Raw genomic sequence first — 19,234 nt, 5'->3', positions numbered from 1 at the left:
GACTGACGTCAGTACTTCTGCAATACCTGTATTACTGCTAATGTTATCGGTATCGGCTAAATTGTAGTCACTCATAATCATGATTATAATGCACTTTATTAATATTGTACTATTCTTATCAATGTTCCAAAATGCTTAACAAGAAGAAAGAAAGGCTAAAAAGCAGACAAGGACATGGCCACATAAGAAATTAAAATAGGAAAAATGAATAAAATCCAAATCCAAATTTATATTTAAAAAAAAAAGTCTATGTAAATGCTAATCAGACATTCCCAAAAGTTTTCATGACGAGAAAGTGTGTGGGCTCAAATAGCCAAAGCTCCATCACGCTTTGACAAAAACTGCAGCCTGGGTGTAACCAGCAGGCTTCACCGGCTCTCCTCAAAGCAGAAGTGGTCTCAACGTTGACATTTGTCGGCTGTAGGAAGAATCACGTGATGGACCCGACTACATTTTAAAGCTCACACGACACAAAGATCCCGATGAGCCTGACAACCGATTGAAAAAATGATAATGGAACAAATGCAGGTTTCTAGTCGTAGGTGAGGAGATTACAGGTTATTGAGCATCGGTTGGTGCACAAGGCTCCATCTTGTCTTCACAGACGGTGGAGCGGCCTACGCCCATGTGTGGTCAAACCAGTATACAGGGAGAACCCATTAACTCTGGTTCAACCTGTTTACTTGTGAGTCAGACGGTTCATTTTTCCACCCAGATTTTTTCCCTCTGGGATTAACAAAAAACAATGCAGAGGAAACTTTGTGCGGCTGATGTCGCTCGTGTCATGCATAGAATAGAGTAGAATAGAAACTTTATTTTCCACCAGAGTGGAAAATTGTCTTTCGCTCATCAGTAAACGCACAGAGGCCTGAACATAGGCCTGAAGACTGACAGTCGTACAACACAAACAGCAATGACAGACGGGGGTTGGCAGGAAAGCACTTTAAAGGCAACATAAAAGCCACATAGAAACAACATAAAAGCCACATAAAACGACATAGGAGTGACATAAAAGCAAAATAAGAAGAGTTTCATTTCTGCGGATAAGCAGTATAATAATGACACTATTGACACTAGGAATAAAAGATTATTTGAAGACGTTTTTAGTGGCCAGTGGGAATCTATAGCGCCTCCCGGAGCCCAAGGCCTCAAACTGGCTGAAGAGAGGATGGTCGCCATCTGCCAAGGTCCCCTTTTCTTCTTTTTTTTCCTTAGCCTTCTGGCTAATTCTGGCTTTTTTTAACCATGTGTAATCATGTGTTTTATGAAATTGCACTGTCCCCTTTTAAATAAACTAATAATAATAATAATAATAATAATAAGTCCTTTCGGTACGGAGATGGATCAGGGGCATTTGAGGGGTTCGCCAACAAGAGATTTCTTATACAACTTCGAGAATCGGCTTGCTCACCCCGGGGCCGCTGAGTCTTCTAAGGGGATACAGCCACTGTGAGCGTTTCTTAAACATATGCTCTGTGTTTCCAGAGAAGCTCACCTGAGAGTCAAGGACTGCACCTAGAGATTTGAAGTTTTGCAGTTGCAGTTGTAGTGAAACTCGCTCTGTGATAAGTTCTGGCTTTGTGCCGAGGGTTAGCTCTTTTGTTATAGGCACGTTGGTGTGCAGCTGGTTTCGTGTGACGCCATGTTTCAAAATGCACTCACATATGCATGAAGCAGATATGTCTGCCCTGTTTCACTCCAGATGTCACGCCAGAGTGCCGAAGTGAGAGTCTGCCCCCTGCTGCGCCGAGAAAGTACAGTCCTTCCTTCACAGAATTACAGAGGAGACACATGTATACAAATTATCGTGTTTATTTTGCTTCATATATTGATCTGGTTTTTTTTTTTTTCCTTTCAGTTGAAACGACATGACTTGAAATGTCAGTGGCGATGGCTATACTGTGGTACAAGACAAAATAAATCCAAATATACAATATAGGACCATGAGGATACACATTCTCGTAAACATCAGTGGTACAAACAAAAACAAAAAAGAATGAAAGAAAACATAACTCAAACGGAGGCATGGTATGTAGAAAAGATACAAAATACACATGCCGGGGCCGGGGGAGCGAAACAAGGCATCAGTGTTTCAGCAAAAAGAAAAAGAAAATCCCCATTTCCTATCATCACACATCAGGGCCATGAAAACATCACCCACAAGCAAACGCTGACCCGAGGAGTCATCTTCACAGAATGAACGATTCATCGATACATCAATCAGTTAGCCAATTTACTGAAGTGCAGAATCCATATCCCAGGAAGTTGGCATTGGACGGATGGTGATGACGGCAGTCGAGGACAGGGTGGGTCGTTTAAGGTCTCGGCAGTGAGGGAAAGTACCCACTCCTTTCCCATTTTGAGGGCATGAAGATTTCACCTCCTAACTCATCGCTCATCTATCCAGGCCTAATCATCACCGTGTCACGTGTTATTTCAATGGACAGAAGTTTGTGGCTTGAGAAAAAATTAAAAATAAAAACAGATGGTAAAACTTGTCAGTTTCGGATTAAGACACAAGAGTTCAGGACGGGTCCAACTTCACTCACATTCATGGCCAAGCGCCGCATCAGAGTATATCTGTCAAGTACACTAAGAGATGCCATCTATGGAGTTAAAGTAGTGCCATGATGGGTGTGTTTTTACCGGAATTACAAATGTGAATACGTTGTATTTTAGTAATTGAAGGATTTGTACATTTCTATGTAAATGTTCACATTATCGTATCTCTCGAGTACACAACTGGTGTTAAAAGACAGAGGTCTCGAGTTTGTGTGGTATAAGAATCACAGTATAAGAATTTCTCTCCACTTTGCGAGGAACAACTATTACAAAAAAGATTAATGTCCATTTGAGCATTAGTATCAAAGCTATTCAAACTTGTCGTAAGGGTGAAATGACATCCGGGCTGCCTTACTGGCCCTGATGAGACTGGACAGATTGCTATCTGCATTTGTACTTAAGCAATACAATGTTGTAAATGTTTGGATAATACAAAGATCTATGACTGAAAAAATGATATATTTCATAAATGCAGTGCTGGCATTGTGTGAGGATTTACTACTTTCTTCACTTTCCTTTCACTTTTTAAAAAAAACCTCTTATTACTACTTTTCTTTCACCTGTCCGCATTCAATTTGACATGCATAGAAATGTACAAATGGGATTTGACTCTTATTACAAAGGCTACTCCAGACAGCTCTCCCCGATCCTCTACAGACGCCAAACTCGTGCAGTTCGGCGAAGGATGAATGTGGCTGCAGTTGTGATACAACGGCGACGTCCGCGCCGACGAAAGGTCCCGAGCTGAGAGACGAGACCCGGGCCACGCTGTCCGAGCACATAAAGGCAACATAACGAACATGCCAAGCGGTAGGTTTTTCCTCTGAGTATAAAAAAATAACAGCATCTTTTTCCGTTTCCCCATGTTCTGAATTACAAGTCTACATCTGAAGCTCTGAGTATACATTCTTTGCATAATGCACCACCAGTAAGCAGTCATGCTCTGCGTGTACAATACAGTGGGGGGGGGCAGGCCATTCAGAAATACACGACTGAGGTCCATTTTTTCAGGGGTCTAAAGTGCATCATGTGCCATTCGTTTCTCACTTAACCATTCACTGGGAGCCTCTGGTGGCAGCGGGGGCTCGTCTCTCAGCTAGGTCATCGGTTAACACTTGGAGACGTGTTCTTTTGCGGACCGATGGGCGGATGAAAGCGACGGATGGACAGAAAGATAGAGAGATAGACACATGGACGGAGGGAGAGATGGACCGGGCGTGTCACATCCTGCCTCCGTTAGTCTACTGCCAGAGGGAAAACATCCGAGGGGCCTCGCTCGACGACACCCGGTGGACAGCCGACTGAATCAAATCGCAAATCTTATCTCCCTCCCGTATCGTTCTCTACACACTCCACGCTCCTGGACGTGTCCCGGGCTTTTCTTTCAAAGACAATAACCCTATTGTTTTTTTATCAGCCTGCCACCTTTAAACTTATCTCCCTTTATGTCTGTTAGAGGTGAATTCAAGTTTCCCAGAGCTGCTGCTGCTGCTGCCACTGTGGTTCCACTGTGTTACAGTGCAGAATCATCACAAAACCCCATTGGGAGCAAAGAGAATGATTGGTTCTTTGGAAATCCACTGTAGGAGCCGGTCCTTCTTGGTAAATTGATGGCAATCTATAGCCTGTGTGGCAAAATGAAATTCATCTGCCCCCTTAAAACAAAAATACTCAAAACACATTTCTGTAATTGACTAGCACCCTTTGTGATTCATAGATACAGCACATCAAATGAAACGCCTTTCCGTATGTGATTGTGTGTCAGCGCGTTGCCCGGCATTCCCACAGAAGCACTTATTGCTACGACGAATCTGAACGCCAATCTCGTGTGTGCGTGTGTGTAGCAAGCGGAGCAACACGGGGCTCTCCACGTCTACGCCGCGACAACCCTTTTCAAAACACACAACGTCTAATAGCGTCTAATCACTCTAAACATTTGTCCTCCTCCACATCTTCAGATCAGGAGGGAAAAAAAGATTTAACAGTACGTCTGCAATTGTATTGCAATAAATACATTTGAAAAAAACCAACAACAAAGAAAACCAACAACAAATGGTGACATATTCCAAACATACATTAGGAATTCATGATTTGGGAAACAGAAAAACGAGAGCGGCATTGGCAATTTTGAGTGTGTTCCTGCGAGAGTGACTGAGTGAACTGAGTGAAACTGTGATATAGGACGAGCACTGGCGTCACGGGGATCATGCAGTGGAGTTTACTGAACACCAGCAGCCACGTCGTCGCACTGCATCTTGTCACGTACACAGAGACGCCGCTGAGGTTTCCTCCCACTCTGCCTGTGCGCCATGCGCTCTCGTACTCTGCGTTTCACTCCCGACTGCTACCAATACTGCTGTCTGTGGATTCAGTTAATGCCCTCGAGCACGAGAGGAAGCAGGGACGTCAGGCCTTGTGTGTCCATGTGTCAATATGTGTGTGTGTGTGTGTGTGTGTGTGTGTGCGTGCATGTGCATGCATGTACTTTTTTTGGTCTCCCAGACAATGCTTGAGTCCTCACGAATAAACCAGGCAGCCCCATTTAGACTCAAACCTTGATCAATCAGAGAGCAAAGGTCGCCGTGGTTACTCAGTGGTTACTACATGTTCGCAACACACCAGTTTATGTCATGTGGTTAACCTGGGTGTTGTCAACGCACAGTACTGTCGCCGAGGAATTTGTCTCCTCCAAGTTTTCCTCATTTTCCATCGGCCGGCATCTTCTTCTGTGATTTGTAAGTAGGACTGGCAGCGGCTAAACGGGTCGACCGCCAGAGACACGCGTAACACTGACAAGTAAAGATGACAAAAGTGACGAAGAGGAGTCATTTGGGTGTCTTCTTCTTTCTCCCATTGGTCTATTTTTCTCCTCATTTCAAAGATGCAGTCGAACACACACACACACACACGCACACACAAACACAAATCTCACCGTGGCTGGAGAGGATGTGTATTATTGTGTACGTGTGTGTCAGAGCTCCCACAGTGTATACTCAACAGATGAGGGAGGGCGAAACTGGGTGTCACAGTGGTGCGCCGTCATGTTTGGCCAAATGGCAATATGGCAGTGTGATGGAGAGTGTGTGTCAAGATGTGTGTGTGTGTATAAGGGAGGGAGGTGATGCAGAACAGAGTTGTAAATGGCCTCCACCGGCCTTCCCTCCCTCCCCTCCTCCCTCTCCCCGCCGCCTCTCTCGTCTCTTTTTGGTGTAGGAACTCTCCACTCTTTCTTCTCGGTCTAGACGAAGGCCTCGGGCTTGCTGCCGTCGTTGATCTTGACGTAGATCTTGGGGTCCTCTTCGCGCTCGTCTCTGAGGCGCTGGAGGTGACGGCTGTGGCACAGCAGGTAGAGGGGCAGGCAGAATCCCATCATGCTCAGCACCAGCAGGCCCACGTTCACCTGAGGACGGCATACGGGTCAAGACCGACACAGTGATGTGAGCCTCCAGATTCAAATGTTCAAATGTCTCCCACGGCACTCGCTCTGCCACTGTCGGTATCTTACCCAGAGAGGGTCTCCTTCCAGGGGTCCCACCATGGCCATGAAGAGAGGCTGCTGGAGCAGGGCGAACAGAGCGCTGATCAGAGACTGCATGCCTGTCAGGCTGCCAAACTGAGAGGATGGGTACCTGCGGGGGACAAACAAGACGTCTCAGATGGGGGTCATGACTAAAATGAGCTCATACATACAGTGATTATGAATATCAATTCCTTATTAATTAAAAATATGCTGCACACTCAGTTGATCGGAGACTATGTTGCCAAAAGTATGTGGACACGAGTAAAGACTATTTAAACAGCAGTCATAAGTAACAATTTTGGGAAACCTATTCTAACAGAAGCACAATTAGAAAGAGTCATAAACTCAGTGAACTGAGTCGGTGACATTAGCTAACGAATCAGGATGTCACTGTCTCGGATGTGTGTGTAATGTTCGGGTGTCCACATATTTTTGGCCCAGTTGCTCGTACGACATTCAATGATGTCGGGTATTTGTACTTTATCGTCGTGTGCTTATCAGCCATTAAACTTTGGCACACTTACACAGCGGCGTAGAGGCCTCCGACCGCCGAGTGGATGAAGCCTCTGACGATGGTGTGCAGGACAAAGGACAGAATCTGGAGGGAGACAAACAGATACGAGTCCCGTTAAGCACCAGGTCCGTTTTGCGGCTGTTCCTGTCTCGCTGACGAATGGCTCTCATCTTTGATAAATCAGAATCAGCGTCGGTAAACAAGGCGCTGTGACTCCCTCTGTCCAGTAGGTGTCGCCGGAGCACTTGCAAATATCAGTCGCCGCTGCAATGCCATGTCACTGCTCCTGTTTGGACATCATGTACATTTCTACAGTCTGTCTCTCTCTCTCTCCGTTTCGCTGCAGTGTAAGTGCCGTGTGAGGACACCATTCTGGGGAAATGTGCACTTACCCCAAAAAGGTAAATACATTTTTTTTTTTAAATACACTGCTGTGCATGTGTACCTGAAGAGGCAGGTTGGGGACGATGCAGGTGAATCCAAAGCCGACGAGGAGCAGGTTGGTGAAAATGAAGGCTCTGGTGGCGTTGACGATCTTCTGGATCTGTTTGTCGGGGCCACGGGGCTGACCGGGCTCCCTGGTGGAACACACGTAAAATAAATAAATCCAGGCTTTGTTTTTGCGGCTTTTTCTTCTCCTTCTCCTCCGAGTCCCCTGTCTGAACATGTGTGTCTCTGTGTGCGGCTACCTCACCTATTGGCGCTCTTGTCGTTCTCATCCTCGCAATCTTTGAGTCTCCAGTCCATGACGTAGCCGATCACGGGTGAGGTGACCAGACACAAAAGCTGGAGCACGCCAAAGATGGACGTGTAAACGCTCACTGAGAGACAGACGACAGTACAGATGCGAGTTATCATCGTGTCTTTTCTCCTATCGTCGTGTTTTCCTATTCGTATTTTGCACATGGAACGAACGGTATGGAGAGTTTAGGGGGAGATAAGACAAGCACACACACTGCACACTGACAGGAAGACAGGTTTGTGAAACGTCACAGGGGTTTTCTGTCCTGTGACCAAACATTCCAACTCAAGCGCCATTCTGTGTGAGGGGTGTGTAGGTGGTTAGATCTTTGTAACTTTGGCCTGACGTCTCTTACCCACTTGCATCCTCTCCACTGCAACAGCAGCAGGAAGTCAGCATGGCGGGAAAAGAGAGAGGCGAAGGGTAAAAGGGAAGATGGAGCTGGAGTTAACAACAGGCACTTTACACGAGCAAGTTAGCTGAGCAGAGAGCAGCAGTAAGGGGAGAGTTAGGTGTTGAAGAGCAGAGAGAAAAGACACAAACAGTCTCGAGAAGAAGCGAACAGTCACTGCAGCACGGAGACATGTCTGTGGTCAGGTGTTGAAGATAAGAAGCAACCATTTTCTAAATCTAGTGTTTGCATGTACAGTTTAAAAATCCACTGCCACGCACACACCTGTGCTTAGGTCTCCCGCGGTCAGGGACTCCAAGATGGTGTTCATGGCGCCCATGTAGAAGATGAGGCGCAGCTGGGTCACGCACATGGTGATGAGGCTCAGCAAGAAGATGGGACTGAGGATGCTTTTCATGAAGGACTGAGCTGCAGAGAGAGGCGAGAGAGAGAGAGACAGAGAGAGAGAGAGAGGAGGTCATTGGGGTCAGGGCTCCGTCCAACCAGACAGTAATATACTGTATAAACACGTCCCTGAACAATTCAAATGAAATTTATTTGAGGCTCTTCAATCTTCCCCTTTGCAAACCCTGGGCTGGAACAAAATCGGGTTCCTTTTTAACAAGTTGTCTGTTGTTTATGAGTCTGTATTTTCACGATCTCACACCCACGGTCTCCCCGTGAAGATAAAAGCGTTTGCAAAACTGAACATTTCAGAGTTTCCAAACGACTGAAGATTCGGTGCTCGTTCCAGCCAAGACAGCGCAGAGTCCGCAGAAGTCGGTTTCTATTCAGGCAAGCGTTGTCAGATCATTAAATGACCTCTGAATATGCACCTCACCGCTGGACACCATGTCATAAAGAACATTTTAAAGCGGTACTCCAGCGATGTCATGTTTCACTCCCATAATGTTGTTGTTATTTTTAAAGTGGACAATTTCAAAATGATGGTATGAATGTACCCTCCCTTCACATTTGGACAGAAAACCTACTCTTCATGTGTACACCATCTCAGAGAGGTAGAACACTCCTTGTTTTGCATTTCGCTACACAACCCGTGATCACTTCTGAGCCTCCGCAGTCGGCGGGTAAAGCCGCAGCACTGAACTTCCACAGATGGATGGAAAACTCCACCAATGTGCTTCGTCCGCGGAGCGTGCCGTCCGGGGAGAGAGGGGGGAAGCGATTGCCATCTAAATATTCCCACTCGCCGCTGGGTGCCACGGTAACACGTCTCAACCGCGCATGAGAAGCTGTTTGGCCTGGGGAGAGCGCAAAGAATGGCGGCTTCTTGGAAAAGTTGATCATTAATCAAGGTTGTGAATATAAATGGAAAATGGACACGACTGCCCATATGGCGGAGCACTACCGGACAAACCAATAAATGGTGGGCGCACGGACGGAGCAGATGGGTCTATCACCCAGAACAACGGGGTATCCGTCCGAGCTTTAATCAAGGCAATCGTTCGGTAACAGGTCAGGCTTGTGAGGCATTATTATTTTTCATATGCACTTTCACCCACAAAATAGTTGTTGTTTAGCAGGTATAGTATTTACAGTGACCACCATCTGAGCTCAGCGTGTCATTTTTTTTAATGTTTTAGCACAAAAGATGACATGTTAGATGGACAAGGTCACAAAACCAGATTTATTACAGTCAATGCCCCCCTTAAGATTATCTCCAAGTGGGATTTCATATTGTTGCTGCGTTGATACGGGCAGTCGTAGCCACAAGAAAATTTAAAAATATATAAATTTACACAGTACCTATTTTATTTTGACATAAAAATGTAAACGATCAGATGGATAATAGACCGTCGCTGGTTTTCTTCAGTGCTGGCTCGAGTTGTAGTTTACCTAACAAACTAGTCATAACCAGCCAGTCTGTGTGTGTGTGTGTGTGTCGGAACAGCTGCACAGTTTGGGTTTGCAAACCGTAGATCTCAAGTGAACGCACTGAAATGTTCACAGCTACCAGCAAATTAGAGCAGTGTGAGCAGGGTCTGCTCCTGACAGACGGAATATGTCCAGCTGTTACGAAACCGACCATGAGTGTCCTGACACACACACACACACACACACACACACACACACACTTGGACTGGCTCGGTACTTCAACCCACAACAATGCTCCTGGAGAGCTCCCTGCTGGCGTGCCACACACCAGCCGAGCAGCTTTTCTAGGAACGCGGTCCAAACTGATTCCACGGTCCGTTTGGTACCAAAGAGACCCCCCCCCCACCCCACCCCCCACCCCAACCCGCGACCAGTGGGAGTCCGTGACCACGGTGTGAGAGCCAGGAAGGCCTGAAGAGGCCTGGAGGTGTCGGGGTAACAGAGGTGAGCTTGGCATGGATGTAGGACAGAGGAAAAGGGGCCATTTAGGGACAGTACAGGGCTGTCAGGGGGGGCTTGTGTGTACAGATGTAGGTCAGGCCTGGGGGGGGTTTCGTGTTTTTTAGAGCTACGAGGCGACGCTGACTGTCAAATCGCACATTACGTAGATTTACAGCACTCGAAGAGTGATCAGTTGGAGGAGGACTGTACGGGACATTTATGTCCACTGTGACTTGCGAAAAGGGCGCATATCACTATTCCTCTCCAGGACCGTGTGAGGCACTGTTGCTTTGGAAAGCTCAGCAGCAGATTGGCTTTTGAGATGTTGGGAAAGGGGACACAACAAATAGGGGGACGGCCTCTTCTCAAGACTTTGAGCGGCGAGGAGCGCGAATGATGATACACCTGCGTTTTTCTGGGGGGGGATTTCTTCTCTCCTTACAGAGCACAGACAGCGGTGGCACTATGGGAGCTTAAATCCGAGCTAGTTTTTTCAGACTTACTCTCTCCCCCCGCCTTGCACTTCACCTCCAGGTCCACGGTGGACAGGCACAGCTTGTTGGCCTCCTGCGTGGCCAGGTCTTTTTGCGGCTGGTGCTGCTGCTTGATGGAGTTGCCGACGCTGAGGCGGCGCCCCACGGTGGTCACCTGGCGGTAAAACTGCTTCCCCGTGATCTTGTGGTCAAAGCCCAGCCAGCTGAACTTGATCTTCACCCTGAGGGACGTGGTGGAAGAAGACGACAAGGTGAAAGCTTGATAGGCAGCAGAGGGAAGGAAAAAAATGCCCCAAATATTATGTATGGAAACAGGAGCAGGGAGGACATGAGGGAAGGAAAAAAACATGCGGCAGACGGAGAGGGAAGACGACTGATCATCTGGATTCATGGTCTTTCCTGTCTTTAAGGCTCCCCTGGCCTCTGCTGCATTACTCTGGGATTTGTGTGTGTGTGTGTGAGCGTGCGTGTCTGTGCTATCTTGTACATGTGTGTGGTAATACAGTGATCTCAGTGGAGAATGCAGCCTGTCTGGGATCAGTCAGAATCCGTTTGCGGCGACTTTTGCCCGAGGTTAGCTACCAGGCATTGCGAAGAACGCTTGACAATGGTAGCCGGAGGCTACAGAAATGTCTACATGCCTTTGTGTTGCACGCCAGAATGAGGGAGTTGCGTGTGTCTATTCATCTTACGTGAAATCCATGTCCTCCGGGCCGGGGAAGGGCTCCAGGGGCCAGTTGACGAAGCAGTTGACGAAGACGAGGCAGGCACAGCCGGCCCAAACGGTCAGGATGGAGATGAAGGTGGCACCCAGATCGTAGATCACCTGCAGACGGTGCCCAAACAGCATAACGGAGAGTGAGTAACACATTCTTAGTTAACATGAGAGCATCACCTATGAGACGAGAAGGACAAGCTCACCTTAATGCCGGGGAAGGTGACAGCGGAGGAGGCGTAGGATCCAATCATCAGGGCGATGAAGGTCGACCTCAGGTCACCAAACATGTTGGGGAGCTGTGGGGACAGAAAGAAAAAAAACAAACAGGGCTGAAGACCTCGTGTGACCGCACACAAACACACGCTGTGCAGAGACTCACTGGAAAGAACACAGGGCGGAAAGCTTGACCCTGACCTCTTTATGACATCAGAATGTGATTAACATGACCGTGAAACACCGTCGGCCCGAGGCTTAAGGGTTACAAATCCGTTATCCACTTAACAACACAACATACCGACGACCGGTGAAATGTCACTGTGGAAGTGGAGGAAGAAAAAAACAGCCTACAGGAGGCCTTAGTGGCGGAGCGAGGAGGTGGTTTTGGTTTGCTTTTTGCTTTTTGAGACTGAAAAACAAAGAGTGGTACAGTCACTGCACACTGTGCTGCGGCGTCATTAAGAGACAACGACCTCTACTGGCCCAGAGCAAAACGATGTCACTTTTGAAAGAAGACGTTGAACTCTCCTCCTCTTTCAAATTCAGAGTTTGATTTGAAAGAAATAAGAGTCGTCCTCTATCCATGCGAGGATCACTCGGCGCGGATGAACAGCCATTTGCTCATATGCAGGCAAAACACCATGACCTGGTGCTCTACGTTGCCGTCTATTGACGGGCTCGTCGCCGCAAAGTACAGCCAGTCTGCTGGCCTGCTGCTTCCCCCCCCCCCCCCCCCCTTTTTTCTATGTTCCATGGTTTGAAGTCGTGCAGAGAGAGTCGTCTTGCACAATGACGCTCAACACTCGACTCGACTCGTAAAAACAAGAGCACACGCTGTCCTTAACCAGGCAGCCTCAGACTGTAAACAGCCTTCGACTGCGAGTCAAAAACAAAGCGGGGGTAAAAAAAAAGAAAACTGCAACGGAGAGCATGGGCGATTTATCGTCTGCTTCATTAATGTCGTCAAGATCACATAGTTCTAAACTGAGGAGAGGATATCAGACTTCAAATCTGCAACAGTGAGTGAAGTGATTCCCCCGGAGAAGGAGTGGGGGGAAGGGAGTTACTATTGGGGGGGGGGGGGGCATTATTATGGGTCATAAGCTGCAAAAAGTGCCCTGAGAGTTCCCTCCTGTCCCCCCTCCCCGTTGTCCTCATCTGTCCGTCAGCCCGTCCATCCGGCCTCTCTGGTCACCGCGGGGGCGCAGCTTGTTAGTCAGATAGCTGGACCCGCTCACCCCACACACAGACGCCACTCCCCGGATTTATTGGACCAAAGGTGAGCTGCACACCAGTAAAGTGTCATAACTGGATTCTTGCGGTTGAGTGCCGCTCCGGAGAAACAGGAGTGGACGAATTTGGGGGGGGGGGGGGGGGGGGGGGGGGGGACGCAAATGACCAGCTCAGCTTGTGTCTAGCTCAGCAGACTTGGTGTGGTCACGGCAGATCGAGGCCAACGCATGATATCTATGCAGAGTCAACAGGTTCAGATTCCCCCACTGTTGCTCTCTCACTTCCTTTTCCTTTCGCCTGTGACGATGGGTCCGTTTTTTGTTTTTTATTTTGTTCAAGTCCAGCCTGTCGTAAGAGCTCCATGAATAGCATAAACTTTGGAAAGAAGGAATAAGGGCATGCTTTGGAGTAAGGGACTGTTGGGGAAATGAATACGGGGGGGGGAGGGGACGTCATCCATCCTTGACATAAAATTCTAGGTTGATTTACAACACATCCATTGTGCACTTTGCATATATTCTAATAGCGAAATAAATGTAAAAAAAAATTTGGTTTAAAAGTACACGCTTAGTTTGAATGAAATCTTGCTCCGGTTAACCTGGTGGACGCAACAGCGTGCACTGGCGAAGGTTCCCTGCGAGCGCACAGGTGAGCGGCAGAACCAGAGAGAAACCTCGAGCCATCTGTGTGAGCGAGAGCCACGTGTGCGGCCCTTGTGGTGATACTGAGCTCAGCATTGGCCTTGCATCACACAGGGAAGTTTTTCTGGGTTACTGGGCCCCCGGGGGCGGGGGGGGGGGGGGGGGGGGGGGATGTTACAGACAGCTGCTGCTGAGAACAACCGTTTCCCAAAAACATGTCACAAACCAGTTTGGCCGGCTCATCGTGAAAGAAGAAGTGGTGATTGGTGGCGTCAGGAGAAAAGCGATGGGAGGAGCGGCTGTCGGACTTGACGGGGGACGTATAACAGTGTTTTTGCGTTTGCTGGCGTCAACGACACATCAGCCGAGCGGACAGGTACGCTTTGTGACCGTTAAACACCGGAAGACAAAGGCTCCGCTGAGGCATCACCTGCGAACGGGCGCAAGACAAGCGACTGGCGGTGCCGTGACAGCACCAGACGCACAAGATGTGACAGATGTGACCGACGTTGCTGCCATGACACCCCGCACACATAATACTTTTCAATCCTAATCGACATGAATGAATTAACATTTCCCCTTTAGAAAGCAGCAGGGGTTTTCCGATCATAAAATCAACGCATTGCCTGTGTTGCTCGGACGTTAGGGTATGTGTTCAAGTAGTTCCTATATCAGAGGCATTTACCGAACGTTTGTGCCGCTTCCTCGCCTACACCCTTCTCTCCCCGTTAAACATTAACGTCACCGACTACTCGTCTCCTCATTCCAATCATCGCAGACATTGCGGTCGGTACACTTGTCTCTGGCGCGAGTGGCGGAAGAAAACGAGGAGAGCGAGCTCCTGCGTGGTCGCCTCTTCAAAACGATGAGGCCCGCCGTCGACTTTTGTTATTGCTCCTATCCCTCAATCGCTCCTTTGTTGGCTCTGTGTGGACGCCGCGTATCCAAGCACAGAGCGCCAGGGTACACACACACACACACACACACAGATGGGCTCGGTGTTTGGACAGCCAGCGAAGGGCTATTTTTTGCCTCAGAGCAGTCACCTGGAGATAAGAGATCAGGGTGGGGGGTGGGGGGGGGGGGGGGGGGGGGGGGCTCAGCAGTGGTGGAGGTGGCGCACACTGTGGGCGTGCTGGCATTTGTTGCGATCACAAAATAAAGGAATCACAGTTATCTCCTGAGACACAGAGATACTTAAAAAGAATGGTTTTGTTTGAACGGGATCCAGGGGATTCCCTATTTAGTACTGCGCACCTTGTGACCCACTTCTTTATCATTATCGTGTTTTGCTTGGCGATGACGTTACAAGCTCTGACCTGTCGGAACCCGTATCTCCTCGTGAACGTAAATGTGTAAATGTTTTCACTCTGGAGTCGCGCACAGAGACGCCGCACTTCTCACGTTGCATTTCTTTTTAATGAGGTCCGACTTATATCGAACCGCTGTAGATGCCTGCTTACTTTCCAATGTTCCCCTGCGAGTGCAGACTTCTTGGCCGGGGCCTCGCATATTTTGTAAGTCACGGCGGGTTAAGATGGTGTGCCGAGCGTTCGAAAATGGTGAAAGGAGGGGGAAGAGAGCGAGGAGACAAAGAGGCCGAGGGAGCGGGGAGAACATGCTGAGCCTAAAGTCAGACGGGTGGGGGTCGGGGAGAAGAGGAATCGGGACAGAGTCATTCGAGAGGAAAGCACAGAGAAATGAAATAAGGAAGAGCGTCTGCTGCAGCGAGTGGAAACTTCAGCTGCCTGCTGCCGGAGCACCGAGAACCGGCTCTGACCGGTCCTGCCCTGGAGCACAGGATGGGACTCCCATCCATCAGAGCACCCCGATGAGGCCATAAGATCAGTAAACACCAGCTGACATACGCCAGACCGCGATCCTCCCATCGATCTGACGTCATGTTTTGCTCCCTCTTATTAGGAGTCTTATTATATTTTCAAGGCCGAGCTCCATATGTTTTGGACTGAAACCAGTGAACGCGAGTCTTCCCAGCAGGAAAATGGGGCTGAGGTGTCCCTGAACAAAGTGCTATGACCCCCCTCCGTGTCTGGAAGGGATTCACAAACTAGACCCAGCAAACGCGCTGGAAGAGCCCGCTGCGCCAAGCCTCGTCCGCGTGAGCCTGATATCAGCGACTGCTGCCGTGTCTGGCCGGCTCCCATCTCATATTACAGAGAGACTTCCGACCTTTGGCATTCACCCCCCCCCCCCCCCCCCACTTCTCTCGCCTGTCCCTTCATTTCATGTGGTCACATGCAGTAAACAGAGCATATACTGTCCTCCCTCCATCTCACCCTGCCATCTCCTGCACGGTTAAAAAAAAAAAAATAGTCCACAGCCTTATCGCACTGCCTTATTGCTCTCATCCCTTCACCAGGCAGAGTGGAGTGCTGTGTGTGCATTTCATGCATTTTCCCTTTGACAAGAAATTACAGTTAGGTGCCCTTTCATCAAAGAGAAAATGTCCAGAGCCCTATAGGTCCCTCAACTAAAAAACAACAGTGAAGGCAGGCAGTTTCAGGCAGGGACTCGGTTAAGCGATCAGCCAATCAGCTTGCAGGTTACAGAAAAAAAATATGGGATCAGTTATAAAGGAAATGCACATAATAAGGTATCATGTAGAAAGTATAATGGGCAGTGAGCAGAGCTTCACACAAGGAAACCAAACCCAGGATGCATAGGGGGCTGCAACACGTGCAGCGAGCAGGACGGAGAACAAGAGGAGGGGCTTCATGTGTGCCTGTGGGTGTGGACATACAGTGTGTACTGCATATGTAGAGAGAGGGGGGGGGGGGGGGCTGTACTTATGTTTTCTATAACATTGAGGTTACTATGAACTCAGAATGGGAGTAATGACGGACATCTTCCTCCTCCTCCCCCTCCTCCTCGTCACTCCCTGTTTCCCGTGGCAGGAACAATGAGTGCTGAGAGTGCATCCACAGGAGAGAATGAGGAAGTGAAGCAAACAAAGACGAAGAGAAGGAATTATAATGGAAAAAAGAGAGAGAGAAGGAGGGGGAAGAGCCAAACTGTGCAGTTAAGGCTCCTCAGAAAAAAAGCAAGAAAGGAGGGGACACAAGGACAGAAACGAGATGGAAGAACTAAATTAAAACACACACACAATTACACACACACTTGGCGGGTCACATTGACCTGAGGAGTTTCACTGGCCGATGATGCCCGAGATGCTGTGTCAGAGCTCCCCCCCCTCTGACAGATAAAGGTTACAGGTTTCTTAAAATACATGTTTTCCTTGTGGATGAGCCCTGACCCAGAGATCCAGGAAAGGGCAGGGAAGAGGAAAAGCCTGATCCAAACAACAGAACTAATTCTGTCTTGATCTCTCTCTTTCTCACACACACACACACACACACACACACACGCGTGCTGAGGCAGCGGGATAAATGAAACATTGGCTGAGGCCTGCAGGGAGCTGTAACTCAGCTTACAGTGGGTTCTCGGGTGCTCGCAGCTAAGACAACACACATCCGAAAACGTGAACAACACACACCCCGACATAGAGTAAGATACCTTCCTGCACGCGTGCACGGGACATAGTGCTGTCGGTTGTGTGCAGGTCTGGCCTTGCCGAGGCGAGGGCGGCCGACAGTGGAGAAGACAAGAAACAACAAGGCCCGAGACTAAAGACTGGGAAAGCAGGTTAGGGAGGGCGGTGGTGTCAGTCAGGGTCCCAGCAGTCAAGGACAGGAAACTGCAACGCATGGGTGGGAAAACAGACACACACACACACGCACACACACACACACGCACACACGTGCACTCAGTTCCCCTGTCGCTGCTTCCTGTTTGTCTCCTCAGAGCACCTGTCTGTGCTCTCGCTGTGTTTTTGTGTCAAAGTAACAGATTGTTCACGCTCGGTAGCCAAGCAACACACACGCATTGTTCATTTCACCTTCCACGCGACGGACATGACGGAGTTTGTTTTTCGCAGGAGCCGTAGCGAATTCACCTTCGGATTCTGCGACACTAGTCGAACCCCAGACATGCACTTTCACCTTCAATGAACATTCTGTTGCACACACACACACACACACACACACGCGCTGGCAATCCATGTGTTCTTGTGTACATTAAATAGTTATGAGGAGAGGTCTTTTTTTGGCAGAGCGGGAGTAAATAATATATCACTAATACAGACTCTGTTTTAACCACTCTCTCTCTCTCTCTCTGTCTGTCTCACGTGGCCCTGCTCTCTTGTGATGCAGCACTTCTCTCCGAGTGATGAGCTCATCCTGACCACTGGCAATTTTTCTCCATCCCCGCCTCTTCTCCTCGCCTACCAGGCGCTGCTCAATGGCTTCCTCCCCGTAGTCTCATCTGCCCAGACGTCTTTATCTTTGGCTTCATCTCTCCTCCTCCATCCATCTCTCCTCTTGTTGGTGCCTCCCTCCTCCACCCTTCCGCGCGCACCCTTGCCTGGTTCCCCCCCATACTGTATCTCTGCAGGGCTGATTTGCTGATACTTTCACTGCAGTAAATACCAGATGTGTGCTTCCTCATTTTCCTCCAGCTCATATGGAGTTTTGTCTTCCTTTTTTCTTTTCTATGTCAATGTTTGGTCACACGGGGTAGTTGCTCAGCGGTTAAATGTCACATCCTCATTAAATTGGTGTGAGTAAATCTTCCCTTTGGCAAGGAGGAGGAACATTAGCCATCTCGGTAACACTGGCAAATTGACATAAATATGTTTGTTTACCTTATAAATAAATATATGAAATGAAATAGGCTGACTAAATGCTACCAGTTCCTTAGGAAGCTAACACTCAGTCCCAAAGTGCACGATAAACTAAATTGGCCAAAGAAAAAAATGTATTTAGAAGTATTACAACAAATTTTAATACGCATATAAGCTCATCTTTTTTGTGAAGACAGTTTGCATTTGGTCAGAAGCAATAGCATGTCAAAGTTCACCAGGGTTTGACTCCACAACGGAATTTTGCAGTTATAAATCGGTCGAAGTTGGCCTGTCTTATTGGTTGAAATGTTCCAGGAGCATTTGCCTAGCGTCATTTGATCAGTGACAACAAAATATCAACTTTAGGCATCTCGCATCTGAAAATATCATCTACTGTATTTGTGTGATGGATGTTTCCACTTTCCCAACGACAAAGGTGTGGTCATGTGCTTTTAAGTCAGACGGTGGAAATAACATGGAAGCTATGCAGTATTCTAACATCACTTTCATTTTTTTAGTTGTTGTCGGGGCTACTGCTTACTTTTCAAACTAACCTTGGACACCAACCGAACACCATATTACAAATCAAATGTTGGCAAAAAAATGATGTTATGCCACGTGTGACTTTGCTCCTCATTAAAAGGATTCTAACATTTACTCTTTGTCCGCCACCTTTCTGCCATGTCTTGTGCCAAATGTATCACTCACCGTCAGAGAAGTGAAGGTCATGCACATGCCTCCAAACCCGTTCAGCGCCAACGCAAAGAAGATCAGTATGGACAGATCTGCAGGGAAAGAAACAGCAGATTAGTGACACAGACAGATGCAGTGTGGTGAAGACAACTCGCCGGCCGCAAACACACCTCTGTGTGAATGCGCTGTATGACATTGCTCACTTACAAAAGCGCATCGACAGAGAGCCGTGTGTGAGGAATGGCAGCCCCTGATTGGACATATGATGCCATTAACATGATGCATGAGAGATGACATGAATAAAGATACGTACTGGTGGGATCACTGGCTCCGTAGGCGATGAGGAGGCAGGAAAAGGCAAAGCAGGCACTGAGAACGCACAAAGTGATGGGTATGAACAGGAGGAAGGCAATAAACCAAAGCAAACAGGCCACGACTGTTGGACACATATCATGTCAGATTGTTTTAAATTCC

General features: G+C 48.2%; 1 protein-coding gene and 1 long non-coding RNA gene across 3 annotated transcripts in view; one reads left to right on the top strand and one right to left on the bottom strand.

Moving 5' to 3' along the window:
* The first annotated feature begins 29 nt into the window (after nt 1–29).
* LOC118299026 lies at nt 30–2,494 on the top strand. The gene is made up of 3 exons (XR_004789747.2): nt 30–1,187; nt 1,703–1,754; nt 1,859–2,494. It is a non-coding gene; the product is annotated as an uncharacterized LOC118299026 (long non-coding RNA).
* Nucleotides 1,795–19,234, bottom strand: part of LOC118299020 (large neutral amino acids transporter small subunit 4-like) — a 27,495-nt gene continuing 10,055 nt past the window's right edge. For both annotated transcript variants that reach the window (XM_035622371.2, XM_035622372.2), the window contains exons 4-14: nt 19,074–19,129; nt 18,776–18,852; nt 11,482–11,574; nt 11,253–11,386; nt 10,570–10,781; nt 8,015–8,158; nt 7,291–7,417; nt 7,042–7,174; nt 6,607–6,680; nt 6,068–6,191; nt 1,795–5,962 (exon numbers count right to left, since the gene is read on the bottom strand). In XM_035622371.2, the coding sequence (XP_035478264.1) occupies nt 5,801–5,962; nt 6,068–6,191; nt 6,607–6,680; nt 7,042–7,174; nt 7,291–7,417; nt 8,015–8,158; nt 10,570–10,781; nt 11,253–11,386; nt 11,482–11,574; nt 18,776–18,852; nt 19,074–19,129 (1,336 nt within the window). In that variant the 3' untranslated portion in view covers nt 1,795–5,800. The remainder of the gene's footprint in view (nt 5,963–6,067; nt 6,192–6,606; nt 6,681–7,041; nt 7,175–7,290; nt 7,418–8,014; nt 8,159–10,569; nt 10,782–11,252; nt 11,387–11,481; nt 11,575–18,775; nt 18,853–19,073; nt 19,130–19,234) is intronic.

This window comes from Scophthalmus maximus, chromosome 11, assembly GCF_022379125.1.
Source record: "Scophthalmus maximus strain ysfricsl-2021 chromosome 11, ASM2237912v1, whole genome shotgun sequence".
Taxonomy (NCBI): domain Eukaryota; kingdom Metazoa; phylum Chordata; class Actinopteri; order Pleuronectiformes; family Scophthalmidae; genus Scophthalmus; species Scophthalmus maximus.
The sequence above is the reverse complement of the archived record's forward strand: the minus strand, read 5'-3'. Positions and strand labels throughout refer to the sequence as shown.